The sequence below is a fragment of the Aulonocara sp. 'chitande type north' Nkhata Bay genome, linkage group LG18, assembly GCF_057382095.1.
Source record: "Aulonocara sp. 'chitande type north' Nkhata Bay isolate Kocher_YH1m ecotype deep benthic linkage group LG18, A_spYH_male_GT1.1, whole genome shotgun sequence".
NCBI classification, from domain to species: domain Eukaryota; kingdom Metazoa; phylum Chordata; class Actinopteri; order Cichliformes; family Cichlidae; genus Aulonocara; species Aulonocara sp. 'chitande type north' Nkhata Bay.
The window spans coordinates 11,644,856-11,660,551 of record NC_141361.1 but is presented as its reverse complement, the minus strand read 5'-3'; the positions used below and the strand labels follow the sequence as shown (position 1 = coordinate 11,660,551).

The window sequence follows — 15,696 nt, the reverse complement described above, 5'->3', positions numbered from 1 at the left end:
GCTAAAACGTGAATGGTTTTCTGTCTCTCTGTTGGCCCTACGACAGATTGGCGACCTGTCTAGGGGATACCCAGCCTCGTGTCCTTTTTTAGAAGCTGGGACAGACTCAAGATCCCGTGAATCCGAGCTGGATAAGCGGAATTAAATTAATAAATCGACGGAAGTTCACTTTGACTTGATTTATTATAATCAAAAATATATAAAAAAAAATATAAACAGACTTATTATTTAAAGCTGGTCATTGTGCTTTTCTGCATGTTACATATCTGTGGGTTTTTACATCGTGCTACCAATTTGATATTCATTCAGTAAAATGTTTTTCACTGGACTCTTTTCTTTCTCTTGTGATTCATACATCTCTTCCAGATTTTAGTCACGCTAACTCTGGATGTCAAAGCTAAAGTGTATCTGATTTGTCTTGAGTTAATCTGCTTATGTGAGTGAATAGGTTGTCAGTTAAAATGCAGCTGATTTCTAAAAAGTCATGTATTTGTGTTCTTTACTGCAATAATCTGTATTTCTTGCCCTACAGCAGAAGGTTTGGGCTACAGAAACTTTAACATCTGGCTGGTTACGCTACAGTTTTTTGTATCATGGACTCTGGGTCTTGGCCGCAGGGTTTTGGGTTTATGGGTTCTTGATTCTTTTGGAGATACGAATCATGTGTTTTGAGTTTTGTATTTTTCTTATAACAACATTTCCTGGTTGGTGTCTGTTTATTCATATTCTCAGATTTCAGTTTCAAATTTAGGTTGTTCTTGGTTAGAATTTGTTTCATATTTAATTCCTTGAATTTCCTGGTATTCCCGCCTCCCTTCTATTTCCGTGTCATGCTTAATCTCTGTTGCCGTTATCTCTTCCTGTTTTATTTTAGTTATTGTTTTTCTCTGTGTCTTGTGTGATGTTTTACTTCCTTTGTCTCAGGTTCTGGATTAGTTACAGCTGTCCTCCCACCTGTTATCTCTCCCCACATTATCTGTTGTATGCATATATCGTCTGAGTTTTCTCTTGTCCTTTGTATTGTCGTCCCTCATGGCTGTGTGTCTCCCTAGCCTGTTTTCCTAAAGATCCCTGGCATTCAGATACCCAGCTTCTGCTATGCAGATGTTTGGACTTTTGTATTATTGTGAGCTAACAGCATTAAAGCTGATTTTTAAGTTCACTCCTGTTTCTCAAGTCCTAGCACACAATCTGCCTTTTACACAGAAAATCCTTGACATTTACTGTCACACAACTTGCTCTGGCTAGAGAGAAAGTTGCTGTTTTCACTGTTTTTACTGGATTGTTTCATTTTTTACACAAAATAATAATAATGAAAGCTTATTTGTATAGCACTTTCAAAGCATGCGTTTCAAAGTGCTTCCACTGAATGAAAAATACAAATTTATATAAAATAACTGGACAGAATTTATGGTGTCACTCCAGGGTTTGATCTGCCAAAAAACTGGAGCCCCGGAGACTTTAGGAATAAGGCCTTCCTTGACAGAATATTTAGTCTACCCTCTCTGAGAGGTGTCGTGTGTTTTTGCCTGAGGCGATAAGGTTCGTTCTACCTTGTGAGTTGGCCGTTTCTCGGCGGAGAAAACCGAGCCGCTTCCATTAGAGAGAACAAGTCATTATAACATAAGGTCAGGGTCTGTCCCGTCTAGACACGTTCATATTTTACAGTTTGATACAGAGTTTCATGAGAAACCCAAAGCCAGCTATTAACACCTTCCCAACACTGAGTCAGGAACTTACAATGTTTGCTTTACTGGCACCAAGTATCCTTTTTCTCTGCATTGCCATATGGCACAAAGAAGCTAATTACACTGAGGAATGTGTCGGATCCATAAATCTTCATGATGTGACAAAATGCAATAAGAATGAAGGTATCTAAAAAAAAAAAAAACCTGAATTACTATTCAGAGCGAAGTGTGCTCTCTCCTGCAAATGGTGCATGTCTTCACTTAGTGTTTTGGATGGAAATCTTGCCTCAGGCTGTGAAAAAGCTACAACTTTCTCTGGCGATATACAACTTTGTGACCTTGCATCAGGGGCTGGTCAGAGTGCAGGTATACAAGGGCACGTGAGACTGATGGGACACACGTGTGCACATAGTCGGTCATGAACAGGAAGAGAATCCGCCTTATCTGGTCTTTCCCACCCCCCAAAAAACATCCGTTCTGTGCAAGTAAATCATGGTTAATGTCTTTACAGTCAGGTTTAGCCTCATTTATATTTCTGCTGTACGCAATAACTCCAGCAGCTACGTGCAGCTGCAGGAGCACAGAGGCTACATCACAGCTCGTATGTGTACACCTCTTTAAAAGGTGTAATCAGACACTGGAGCTATTTTGGCTATGTGGGAATGAAAAAAGTCTATGATTGATCAGAGAGAACGGCTTTATGTTCTCTAGGCCTGCGACTGAGGCCCTAAAAACTCTTCAGATACAAACATTTGATTCAACTTGACATCTTAGGCTTATTAAATTCAAATTATTTGAAAGTAATGCAGGTAATTTGCATTTTTAAAGCAGGCTGGACATTTTTTCAACGCGCATGATTTAAAACACGGTATTTTCTCAGAAAAGAAATATTTACAGGGTAAATAATCAAAGTGCAACATGACCAAATTAAGCCAAATCTACCATTAGGTTACCCACACAAGTGTAAACCAGGGTTAAGCTCTTACAGGTTAGAAAAAGATGGTGTTTTTGTTTACCATATTTGATTTCCCAGTGAATACAACCAAAGCAATAAGTTCCCTGCAAAAGACATTTGATCCAATAAAAATATGATTTTATAGAAAAATACCCTTAAATGCTCTGCCAGTGCCAACGTCTTAACCCAGAGGTAAGCTGCCGACCTCTGCCCTATCCAGATCTACACCAGAAATTAATGAGCTCTACTTTTACCCATACTCCACCGCTCTACCAAGTTTCATAAACTCCACCTTGCTAGTTTTCATGTAATCGTGCAAAGAAACAAACTGCAACGGTCACATACCTCTGCCTTGACTCACACTTTGGCAGAAAATGATTTTAAAGGGTTTAATTCATCTTTATTAGTCTATCCCCTTTTCTAAAAACGAATAAGGTGCTTCCTGCATGTCTTTTTTAAATGTTTCCAGAAGGCAAGAACAACAGAAGACCACTCAATCAATAAACTCCATTCCTGCTTCTTGGATTCTTGACCCGTGAGGGATTTTATTTTATTTCTGTATACAGAACAAACGTCGCTACTCTTAGAGCGTGTACTACAATGGCTGCAGTGTACTCACAGTTGAAGTTGGAGGCGATGGAGTTCCCGGCCACGAGGCTGTGGATGGTAATCTGATAGATGATGTGGAGTAGCAGGAAGGACATACTGGTGAAGCAGAGCGACTGGAGGAGACGCCCTGTGTGGCCTAACAGAGGAGAACAGCTACAGTGAGTTCAACACGGCTCAGTTTAAAGATTCCCACATGTTCATTCATCCACTGAAACACAGAAAAGTCTATGCGCTGGTTTGCTTGTGTAGATACTGAGAACTTTATCAAACACAAAAGTGAAATTTTGCTTCTTTTTGAGTTTGAGTGACATATTTAAAAAGTGCCATTTCGTGTAGTTTTCTTAGGACTTCAGTTTAGGACTGAATGGATTTGAAAACAGACAGCTGTTTCTCATAGAAAAAGTCAGTGCCTGGAGTCTGGAGCTGTTTTGAATAAATTGGTAAAGAAGGTGAGGGTGATTGGGACAGCACCCAGGAGGGATTTTCAGTGGATCACAATACATATCCTGGTCAAGAGCTGGTAACGTTACTATTGAGCAAAGCTGATTTCTACTGACAAGTCAAATAAACGTTTTGGTGGACCACAGGACCTCTAAGTCGATAAGTTACCGTCTATAAGATTTTGAACTTAATTCTGCTCTTCAGCTTCAGTGTCTGTTGGTGTTCACAGTTAAGGACTTGGCTGTTGGAGGCCATGAACATGAAGGTGTTGACTGTGAAGAATACAGCTGTCAGTGGATGACTGATCCTGGGAGGGTGGAAGAGATCGGGCAGGGGAGCTGCCACAGCTGTTCAACACATGGCCACTTTATGGTGCACCTACAGGTATTTGGGATAATTTCAGGAGCTGTTATGGTCAAAATTCTCAGCAGCAGGTTTCCCACTAATTATGAAAATGAAAATCTTGATCGAGAGAAGGCAAATGAAGCTGGATCAGGCTCTCGTTCTTTGATTAATAAATAACAGTAATGTCTTGTGCTGGGCTATCAACAATGTTTTATTAAATAGTTTTGCTTATCTGCACAGTTTGGTTCTTCACTGGGCAACATCCCCATCTCATTAAATTTACTGCATCCTTGTGGGGGAATGCACAGCAGTTTTACTACAGTGGGGTAATATCCTGGCTGAGGTGAGGCGCTACTGCTGAGCCTCGGGCCGCTGAGGGCTAACCTTATCAAACGTGTGCAACAACACATCACGTTGGACTTCTTGCAGTAAATGTTGAAGTAAAAACAATTTGTGTTAATTTCCCTTTGCAATTCCCAATGCTTTCACAATGGGGGAAAAGAATGCTTGTAAATGCGAGGTATGAGGAGTTTTTGCGAGCTTCTGCATCCAAACTGGTACTAAGGCTCGGGACATTGCAACTTGTTTGGCTTTACCCCCTGTTTTTCCTATTTGTAATAGAACATTTTTGCTGCCTGACGGCCATCTGACTTGTTTGCCAATGCTCATCTTGAAAAAGTAATCTGCGTCACTTTTTCAGTTTCAAAATTCTGTCCCAAGAGCACTTTTCCCCCCCCTTTCAAAACAGAGGCCATTGTTTGGTTTTAACGGTTCCTTCTTTTTCCTAAACAGTCAAAGAACTTCATCCATCTGACAGCGTTAAGACCTGACAAAACACGCTGTCCTGCCAAATCACAGTTTCAGAAAAGCCTAATTAAGTCTTTTAAAGACCAGTTCAATTTATGGGGAAGCCTGCTGTCCGACTTAACAATAAGAGAAAAAGCATCTCAGGTCGTTAAAAAGCATGAAAGCATGACAAAGACTAAAAAGAAAAAAAGCCAAATTAGAAGTCTGCAAGCTAAAACATAAACCTGATAACCATATAACCCATAACATCAAATATTTATGTGAAGTCATGTAAGACGGCTAAAAGACTACAGATTTCACAAAGCTTGTAACACCTACTGCTAAAGCTCTCGCAATGCTTGTTGCTCTTTTAAAAGCAACAGCTTAGATTTTTTTCACCTCCACTGGGAATGCCTTCAAAGGTACATTGAGCTAAATACTGCAATTATGGCATTAGAGAGTAAAACACAAAAACAACAACAACAAGTTGCATAAAATATTGTCTCTGTGCTCACGTATCCGCGGGCACACAGCTGCGCTGCAGCTTTTCAAAGCAAAACGCACCTAATGAATTATTCATGTCAAACATTCGTTTTAAATTAACTTAACAGATTTAACTGCTGCATGTCCTCGAAGATGAAAAGACTGAATGAAACAGACCATCAAAACAAAGCAGTGAATTTAGCTCAATCTATTTACCTAATTCCCTCTAAAATGATTTTGAACATGTGAGTCTTTACTGCAAAATAAGATGGTTTTTATAAGTTTGAGCTGCCTGTGTCTAATTGGCGCTTAGTGTCAAAAGCTGATTTTTAACATATGAATTAACAGGAATGTTACTAGAAATTAGGATTATCTGGTAACAATATAAACAGAGATCAAATGAATTTGATTCAGTGTTTCCATGGTGATTATTTTAAGCCAATGTGCATCTTAAAGGTACTGAATTGGACTGTACATGGTAGAAATATGAGACGCCTCTCCCCTTCAACTCTCTAAACAATATCTACCTACAATCAGCTGTTTGTGCAATGACAACATCGTAATTGTTCCAGCTGTTTTGTACACTGTATATTATCCTGTTATTAAAGTCCTCCTGCCATAACTTCCTCATAGTGAGCCTGTCAGCCTGCAGCCCCCTCCCTGATGACAGACAGCTGAGGCAGACAGATGGGACGCATGTCCTGGCAGGTTGCACTGGAAGGATATCTCCTACTTTCTGACGCCGATGACTTCACTCCTCTCCTGTTTTGGATACTCTGACAATGCGCGGTGAAAGGTCACATAAACATAAGCTACTAAAAATTTAATCCACTTTCCTTTAAGGGTAAACAAAAGAACTGGCATTTTGTCAGGGTGGCGGCCTACCAACATTTTTTAATAGTAGTTTGAATGACCTTTTAATCAGCACGTCATCGCCCCTTGTCACATAGGTGTGACGTTGTGACATCTATACGTTTTTGTGGATTGGTTCTTTTAGTTTGCAGCTACAAAAAATTTCTACTACAAAGTAAGAAAAACTGAATTGTTTCAATGGGTCTGAAGACTTTTTTATTTTAAGTTATATAAGAGCTTTTTATAAGCGACAGATTTTTTAGCAGCTGGTAATTATGCCTGGAAATGCCTCTCTAGGGAAACTCGAACTTACTGCTCAGGACTGCAGAAATAATTAACATTGATTGATTATAAGAAAAGAAAACATACCAATTATTGTTAATAATCAAATCAAACAACAATAAAATACATTTACATTTATTCTAGTATTTATTTCTTTTTCAGTGCTTATTATTAGTATTTTTTTTATACCAGAGTGAAGTTGTTTGCACTCTAAACCTGTTGAATATGTTCTGAAGTTCATAAAATCTGAATTTGAGAAGTTAACCAATGGCAGCAACAATCCTCCAGCTTAAATGATCCTCAGTTGGTACTGCGCGCCAAGAAAATACTCCCCGCACCATTACACCACCAGCAGCAGCCTGAACTGCTGATACGAGGCAGGGTGGAGCAACGCTTTAATGGTGTTCGCACCAAATTCTGACAGTCGAAGCAGAAAGACTGACTCATCAGACAAGGCAACAGTTTTCCAAGCTTTTATTGTATAATTTTGGTGAGCACGTGCGAAATGCATCCTCTCCGGGTTGCTGCCATGTGACTGGCTAATCAGATTTGTGTTAATGAGCACTTGGTGAGTTGTACCTAATGAACTGGCCAGTTCCATCCCTCAATTGGGAAATTACCTGGGTGAAGATTAGTCTTTTGGGTTTGGTACTTTTGACAAAAGTGAGTTGTTTAGACATTAAATGTGAATAATCAGATGTAAAATTAAATCTTAATTTCAGCCTTATTAGTAACAGGAATACTTTGTATATTTTTTTGTTTTTTGAAGCATGCAGTTTAAGAATATTTATATAGAATATAGATATTAAAACACCCATTAAGGCAGGAAAATAAAAATGTAACAACAATAATGTCCGTCAGTCTAATTCACCTATAACAGTGTTTATGTGATTTTTGGGGGCAATTTTACTTTGGCCAGTGTTTGCAAAAGCTAGACAAAAAAAATCAGTTACACAAATAGTAACAGCATTATTGTGAGTATTGTTGACACATTATCGATATATTATTTTTTAAATATCATTATTATTATCCTTAATGTATATCCTGTCATGACTGTTGAACGACTCTTGAAATCAGCAGCTATCAGCTTCATGAGCGTTCAGCTTTACTAGAAGTCTCTTTAACTATTGATGAGACTGTAAGTGGTCCACTTTCTCCTCTCTTTCTCTTCCTCCTTTACTTCCTGATTGTTATTTCAGCTGGAGACGAGCAGAGACAAATCTCGGACTGGATGTCGCTCCCTCAGACAAAATAGGTTTATGTATTATTAAACACTACATGTGGTCTCCTGCAGAAGCCTATATTATTAGAGGTCTGGGAGGTGTGCTGTTTAGTGTTTTGTGGTGGATGAAGTGCATAAAAGCGAGGCTTAAATCCCACATTCATCACCCGTAAGGAGAACAGTCACCTCAGTCACTTCTCATAAACCGCAGAGGTCCACCGTGATTCATATTTCTTCAGAGGATGAATGGATTCTAAATAGCTGTCAGCTGTCATATGGAAGCTTGTTTACCGGCTGTAAACTTCCTGCATTTTTATCTAAACCAAAACACCAGAAAGGTTAAAGGTCACCTCCACCTTCAAATCGGATGAATTAATGAACATCACAGACGCACGCAGATCGTGATGTTATGGCCTGGGGAGAGAAACTTCTCAGTTTCTGTTCTTCAAATAAAATGGTTAGCCATTGTCAAAACCAGTCCTCATCCCAAGTTTCTTTTTCTTTTCTTCTCTAAGAGATATTTTACAAGCTCTTTTGTGTTTGTCTTCTCGACAGAACAACTCATGTATTTAGTTTTGTATCATTTATATGGGTATTATATGAGCAAATAAACTAAACCTGAGCCTAAAATGGCAATTTTCATGAAGAGCTCCTTAGATGTGGTCCTAATGGATCACATCTTTCTATCTCAGAGCTGGCCGGTTGCAGATCATTTTTATTATTACAGATGGACTCATGCCTGCGCTAACCAATATTACCTTTCATGGACTGAGCTATGTGCCAAATCCATGCTCATCTTAAGGAAATTCAACTCTCCTGCAGAAGGGCTGGTTTGTATTATAGAGAACAACAAGTCAATTCAAACTCTGGGAAACAGTCAAGATTCTTAGGGTGATGGCAAAGCCACTGAAACTACACAGCTTCAGAGGGGCACTGTAGAGCTTACCTTGCATTGTTGTGCTTGTAGGCTCTGGGAAGAGTGGAATAAGCAGGAGATAGATGAGGTAGACGAAGGACAGGACATTGTACCTGAACAGGCAAGCTGCAGAGACAAAGACAGAAAATTGACCAGCTCAGTAATGTGTTTACAGCTTCGTTTGCATTACATAATGTGTAGGAGTAAATAACGTGCAGACACTGGCAGCAGTCAGATCGTCACTGAACAGATACTTGAGACAAACATGTGGTGAAAATCATTAAAATGTTCCTGCTGGCTCAAAGTAGTAAAACATCAAACATTCCTCTAACTAAACTTCACACTCACAAACCTCATTATCTGTTCATCTGGCCCGCATCACTAAACCAGCCTGCGCTTAAGTCAGTCAATGAACTGCCGTTTGTTTTGAAGAACAGTAAAGACCTGATAGTCCTCGGATGTGAAGAGGGACAATTAGCTGACTGAGCAGCCTGCGGTTATATCTGCCTCCATGCCGTAAAATGCCTCACTAAGCGCAGCTTCATATCACATGTGCAGATTTCAGAGTTTTGCAGGGACGTTATTGAAACCAGATCATTTTTTAGGATTAAACTCTACAAAATGAAATCTTTGAATGTTTTGCAGCAGTGCGGCGAGCGTCATGCACCAGATGCCCTTAAAATACTCGATGTACCTCAGAGATTTCAAAACAGGAAAATAACGTCTGGTTGCCAAAACTTTAAATGAATCACAGCCATGTGGCTGGAGCATGAAGAGTGTGTAATCCCATGACAAAAGTCTGAAAGTACAGTGTTTGATTTTTAACCAAAACACAAAATGAAGGTTAATTAATTCTGGTGTAAAATTATTACAGTTTTTTTTTTTTTTATTCCAGCTCCAATTTCATGTCATTTATCTTTTAACAAAAGTTTACATCAGGACAGAATGAAAGACCAGGGCTGGCTTTTGTTCAGTTTATTGTGTCAGTAAAACAAATAAATGTGAAGCTGTTAGCTACTTTTTAGCCCTTTAGCGCTTCAACAGTAATTACTTGGCAACTACTGAAAATGAATCGACTGTTTTGGCGAAACGTTCACTGGTTGCAGTTTCTCAAATATTCAGCTTTCCCCCATTTTTCACCTACCAAAGAAATAAGGTGTTTATCACTGGCTTACACATTTTCCCTTTCACAATAATATGAATTAATTTACGATAAAAAATACAACCTGCAGTCACGCTTCCACTATGAATTTAGTCAAACCTCAGAACACTGTTTCAGTATTTAGGATGTAAAACCACACATGACACTGGCTTATGTAACACCTTCCCAGCATTACACACACAAACACATACTCACGCCCCATCCAGGCACATGAAGAAGGTCCTTTTGGTTTCATGATGTCTTAAAAAGCTTGAGTGCAAACATGACTTCCAAAAACCATTAATTGATGTATTGATCCATGATGCTCCTCATTTCCTGAAGCAGGCTGACCATCTGCACTGACAAGTTCATTTTTTAACTATTTAAGCAGCTCTGCTGTCTAAATAAAGTGACTCACACTCCCAGATGTGTATACTCGCTGCTCGGTTACTCTGCTCTGTGACATCTGCTTAATATTTCAAGTTTTTCTTAGTTTGTGCAAAACGAATGTAATAAACTGCATAGCTGCTTATATTTTGTTGAACCTTTTTAGGTCAGGGGAAGGGAGTCAGGGAAGAAAGTACACAGTGACTTAGTATAAAATGTGGACACACAGTCTGACCTCCTAAGTTTCTCATTGCAGTTATATCAACAAGCTCAGAGTTTACAACCTGGTCGGCCGCACGAGTTATCGTCTCAGTCACAGACATCGGCAGCTACTGCTCTTGAACTACTGAAAAATTACATTTAAATGCTGAAAATGGTGCTTTTATTTATCTTTGCACGCTCAATGGACCCATTCATCGACATTTGACTTGGCTCTGACTTTTCCCTTGCTGAAGCTGTGAAGTAAGAGCACCTTCAGGTTTTCTCAGTTCTCAGATGCAGACCAGTGAAAACTAACAAAAGTTAATAAAAGTTGTTGGGGCTGTCATCTTTGGGCAAATTGCAAACATCTGGGATTAGTTTCAAGTACGCATGAATGCTTGGCCTGCCACATGCCAAAATCACAAATATAATGACATAAATAGAGCACTATCATTATTGATCTTTTTTCTTTTCTTTTCCAAAGCTTTTTAGCAAGTAGGCGAGGGTTTTTCAGCCTAAGCCTCTCAGGTGATTGAGGAGGGAATGACTCACAATCTATCATTTTTCATCTTACACTGTTTTAATCCACCCACTTGAATTTTTATCCACATTAAATGTGGCATTAAACACTTTCTAAACCTGCAAATTTTCATGCTAACCCCATTAATCGTCTGCTCTGAGCTTTAAGTCTAAATTGGTCTCTAACCATATTTGATGTACAGATAATCCAAATGTATCTATATGGCTCTGCTCCCACTGCTAGCCTGCAGACACTTGACCGCAGCCTTCCTGACCATTTGCCTTTGCTGCATGACTCACCATCAGAAGATTTTAACACAGGGAATGAAAATAAACTGCCCTTCCTTTAAGATAAACCGGTTACTGCAAAAATCCCCATTCACGGTTGAATCGGGCTTTTATCTCTTCCAGTTAAACCTACTATTACAAACACACAAAGCCTAGACACAGGCGAGCCAAACCAGAATTTTGCAACCAACTAATTTCACAGTTTTAGGCCTCATAAATGATGAAACGTGGCAGGAGATAAGACTGCGCAGTGCCAAGCGAAGCCAAGCACTGGGAGATAAAGGAGTAAAATGAAACCGTTCAGAAGAAAGTCATGAACGAGATACCACATCAGCTGTTTTCATCTGAGCATGAAACTAAGAACTTGTGTCTATTATGATACCATGAAAGATATCCACAATGTCCTTGTACTACTTTCCAGATAAAATATGTTCAGAGAACAAACGATTAATCTGGGCTTCAAACTAACAGCGATCTTTATTATTAAACAACATTTTATTTCCTTCACTATTTGTTTGACCTGTTGGCAAATTGTGATGGGTCAAGTGATAACTTTACTGTAGATGGATTCTTTTTTTCTCAGCTCAAACCCAAATATGTTCCATTTACTATCAGAGAAAATAAGGATATCATCTGTTTAGTTTAGTGTCAGATATTCTCATATGAGAAGCAGAGAAGGTTTTGTCATTTAAAAATGATTTAAGTGACTGGACGAACACAAACACACAGGTTGCTGCAATGTTAGAGTTTTACCTGCGTATTGCTGCCCTCTTTTAATATAAATTTAACTGCTTCAGACTTTGAGCAAAGCACCAAGAACATCTGAACTTCATGCAGTCAGCTTTTTTTTCTATCATATCTGATATTTTTTATTTGGGTGATCAATTTAAAAACTATTTTAAACTCAAACATTCATACACTGAACTATCGTGCAGAGTTCAATTGCAGAAGAATTTGCCTGATGTCTGATTCCTTTCTCTTTAATGGTTTCTGATAATAATAAAATTATTGCTTAATTCTCTCCAGCCTGTTTTTACCCATGAGAGAAAGCATTAATCTGTCTTTGCTTTCCACAAAGAATTTGCTCTGGGATTTCACCTTATTTGGGCAATCTTCTAACTAAACATTTTATTTTTAAGAATATTATAGTTTTGAAATTGATGTTTAGCCTAAACAGAACACTTTTTGCCACCTTGTCAAAGATTCTTAGTCAACATATCTGATGAAACAGCAGAGCATCTTCATATCAAAATACCACCTAAAGCATTGTGTTCTAGCGATGGCCACTGCAGCATCTGCAAACTGCACAACCCAGCTGACTAGCTGCTCCCTCTTTACGGTCACACCGCAGGTTCGATATCAGATCAGACATTTGGAAAAGTGCGTGCTCACAATTAAGTCCGCACTCCAAACTCTGCCAGTAAACACATAAACAGCAGCCTGTTTGATCAGCAAAACTCGAGCTGTGTGCAGATGTGTGTGTTTGTTTGTGTATGTGTGTGTGTGTGTGTGTGTGTGTGTGTGTGTGTGTGTGTGTGTGTGGTGGTGGTGGTTTAGGGGATTGTGTACACATGGGCCCAGCAGTTCTGCCGGATTCAATAGAGGTGCTGTCAGATGGCCAACAGGAAACACAGACTATTCAACGTCAGTAGGCAAGTCTTTCACTAGGACATGAGAAAAGTGTCAGTCTCTGCATATAACGCACAACTAAACATATAGTGCGACTGTTATGTAGGTGTTTGGGGTAAGATAACATCTGCTGCGGTGCAGTTCACTTCCTCTCAGTTTATTTGGCAGTGAGAAGCCAGAAAATTTACTTTTATATTTTATATCCCAAAGACAAAAACCAATACTGTCTGTCTGCTGATAGCATTTGGTTTCATGGCTTATTTATGGCAAGGGCTTTAGTTCTCAAAAAGGAAAGAAAATCAGCTGATCAGGTGACTCTGATGACCAAAAACAGCATCTGTCATCGCTGATGCTGTCTGTTTCTATATGTTCCCTTCTTTCCACTTTACATTTCCTCCATCCTGACAGTTAATGATGTGTACAGGCGTAGCGAACGCTCATTTGCACTTTGAAAAAACATAAAATATTAAAGGTATGTTTACGATAAAAGGGAAGGCAAATATTCTCTCCCTCAGAACCGCATTATTAATTCATACTGTTAAAACGACTTTCCACGAATTAATGGAGACAATGCATGGACTCACGATTGCTTTTGGAAATAAAAGGGGCATCAGGCTGTCAAATGATGCATTATAGTGGTACTGAGTGGGGCTTATCTATAGAAAGCATGCTGTTAGCTTTAAAAGTACCCCGCCCTCATAAGTCTTACACAGACACCACATTGGAACCTCAAAGGCAGTTAGACACTAATCACTTTTCGCTTGTGGCCTACCACAGGATTACAACTGAAAACGCAAAGTAAAGTGCATTTAATTCAAGGAGTCTGCATCCAAGGTGAGACTATGCCTCCAAATCTTCTCCACAAAATGCAAATAACCATCGAACAATGTGTCACCTTCAGTGAAATTCATCAGCTTTTCTAGGCAGATTAGTCCTGCAAAAAGTCACAAAATAAAAAACTCCAAAGTTTGACGGCATGAATCATCGTCCACATCTGCATAGCAAAGGAGTGAATCAACACGGCCACAGCTTCTTCCTTGGAACAGAACACTTTTCTCAACAAAGTAACAAATTCAGTAAACAACAAAACGAGGAAGCACAGCTGACTACAACTCTGAGGAATGTGGAACAGCTGAAGACGTGCAGCTCAAACACTGTCATCGAAATGTAAATGATAATGAATAACAATCACACTGTCAGCCGCCAAACAGTTCAATTACAACACTGATGATTCACTAATATTAAAGGAAAACTCCGAAACCACAGTGAAAACCAAAGATACGAATTACCAATAATGCAAAGTCTGTGTATTTAGTGTTGCAATACATGTTTCATTTCCAGACACGAAAAAAATCCGATTGAAAGGAAATAATAAACTAAAACTTTGATGCTGTGATTCTGTATTTAGATATAAATAAACATACACCATTTAATTCACATCAGTTCATTTTCACCATCAGACTTTTGTACCTGAAACACAGACACCATGCCTTTGGTGTGACTCTGCAGTCACTGCTGCCGGCTGTGTTTCCTTCATTACCTCCAATAAAAGGTGACAGGTGGAGGACATTGCTGGTAAATGACGGCTCTGCTTTGTAATCTGTGTTTAATAGCTGGTGCATGACTCTGTGCAGTCTGTCGTTTTTCGTTTGGATTCACTTTTAGAGGAAAAGACCTCGGCAGTGATGAAAGGTGATCTGTGACCTCCATCACTGTGAGGTCAATCACAAATCATATAAAAAAAAATCAATGACATTTTCCCACAAACATAAATATGAAAGCTGCTCTCAATGTCCTGAACAAATATACTGGAACTGCGCTCTAATATATATGAGGCTTTGAATTAATGTCACAACTGATTTATATCAGTGTAGGAAGCCGAGACAACGCAGACTAGAGTACAGTTATTAATTAACATTAAATTTAAAGGTACAAGCACAGCACAGGGTGGGATCAGTAAATAAGCTTTATAGATATTATTAGTTTAATTACACATCCTTACTTACCATAGCCAATAACACAAAAGGCCAACAAAGATGTAAAAATTGGGTATTAGAGAGAAAACTCACCAGCTGCAAGACATACTGGGAGCAGTAACCTGAAGACCAACCCGCACACTACTTCAGAGGCCATGGCTCGGGGCAGGCCGTGTTGAATCCAGGTAAAAGAAGCCGAGAACTGTCTCTCTAAGGGTTCTCTTGCATCCCAAACTCCTGCGCTCTGTCAAATCCCAGCTGGCTGCTCCAGACGGCCACATCGGCTCTCCCCTGGTGACACCTGGACTCTGGTTATTCCACAGTGAAACACTGCGCATTCACCAAGGTTCGCCTCATCAGCTCCGTCGCCAGAAAATAGTATCACCATGATAGTTTAGTGGCTCAAATGCTGTAAAGTCATGTTGACGCTGCACAAGCTGAGCAGCGGACTCAGGTGCGCAAACAGCTGCGCTGGCACGGCGCGTAAAAAAGCCGGACAAAGGAGCCAACAAGTCCTCAAGTCCAATTAAACCCCTTTCAATGCTAAACCACTTTAATCCTTAACGGATTACATAGAATGAAAGAAGACCAAAGTATAACCGGATAACGCTACCCTTCTTCCTTAGCCCCCGTGGTGAAATTTGACTTTCTGACTTCTGGTCCGGATTGTGTTCGCCAACAGGAGGCTACGGGACAAGCCTGAGATTGGCGTCGTGTTCAGCCAATCAGAAGTGCGCCATTGGTAGCTGATCCAGCCCCCTGCGATAATTGGAAGCAAGAGGTGGGACGCGGAGATGGATGAAAATACCACAAGAATGAAACGATAACGTGAAACACACGCAGCCTTTTATTAATTCTATAATTTAATTATATTAGTGCATATTTTGCTATTTAATCACCATTTTTAAAGTAATAAACACCAGATAACCACGGCCACGTCGAGGAAGATTTTATGAATTTCAGGGGGGAGACTTTT

The 15,696-nt window shown here is 39.5% G+C and overlaps 1 protein-coding gene across 4 annotated transcripts in view; it reads right to left on the bottom strand.

Annotated features, from left to right (window-relative positions):
* piezo2b (piezo-type mechanosensitive ion channel component 2b) overlaps positions 1–15,384 on the bottom strand; it is a 90,282-nt gene extending 74,898 nt beyond the window's left edge. For all 4 annotated transcript variants that reach the window (XM_086270821.1, XM_086270823.1, XM_086270824.1 and 1 more), the window contains exons 1-3: positions 14,814–15,384; positions 8,610–8,705; positions 3,263–3,388 (exon numbers count right to left, since the gene is read on the bottom strand). In XM_086270821.1, the coding sequence (XP_086126947.1) occupies positions 3,263–3,388; positions 8,610–8,705; positions 14,814–14,877 (286 nt within the window). In that variant the 5' untranslated portion in view covers positions 14,878–15,384. The remainder of the gene's footprint in view (positions 1–3,262; positions 3,389–8,609; positions 8,706–14,813) is intronic.
* Positions 15,385–15,696: the final 312 nt, after the last annotated feature.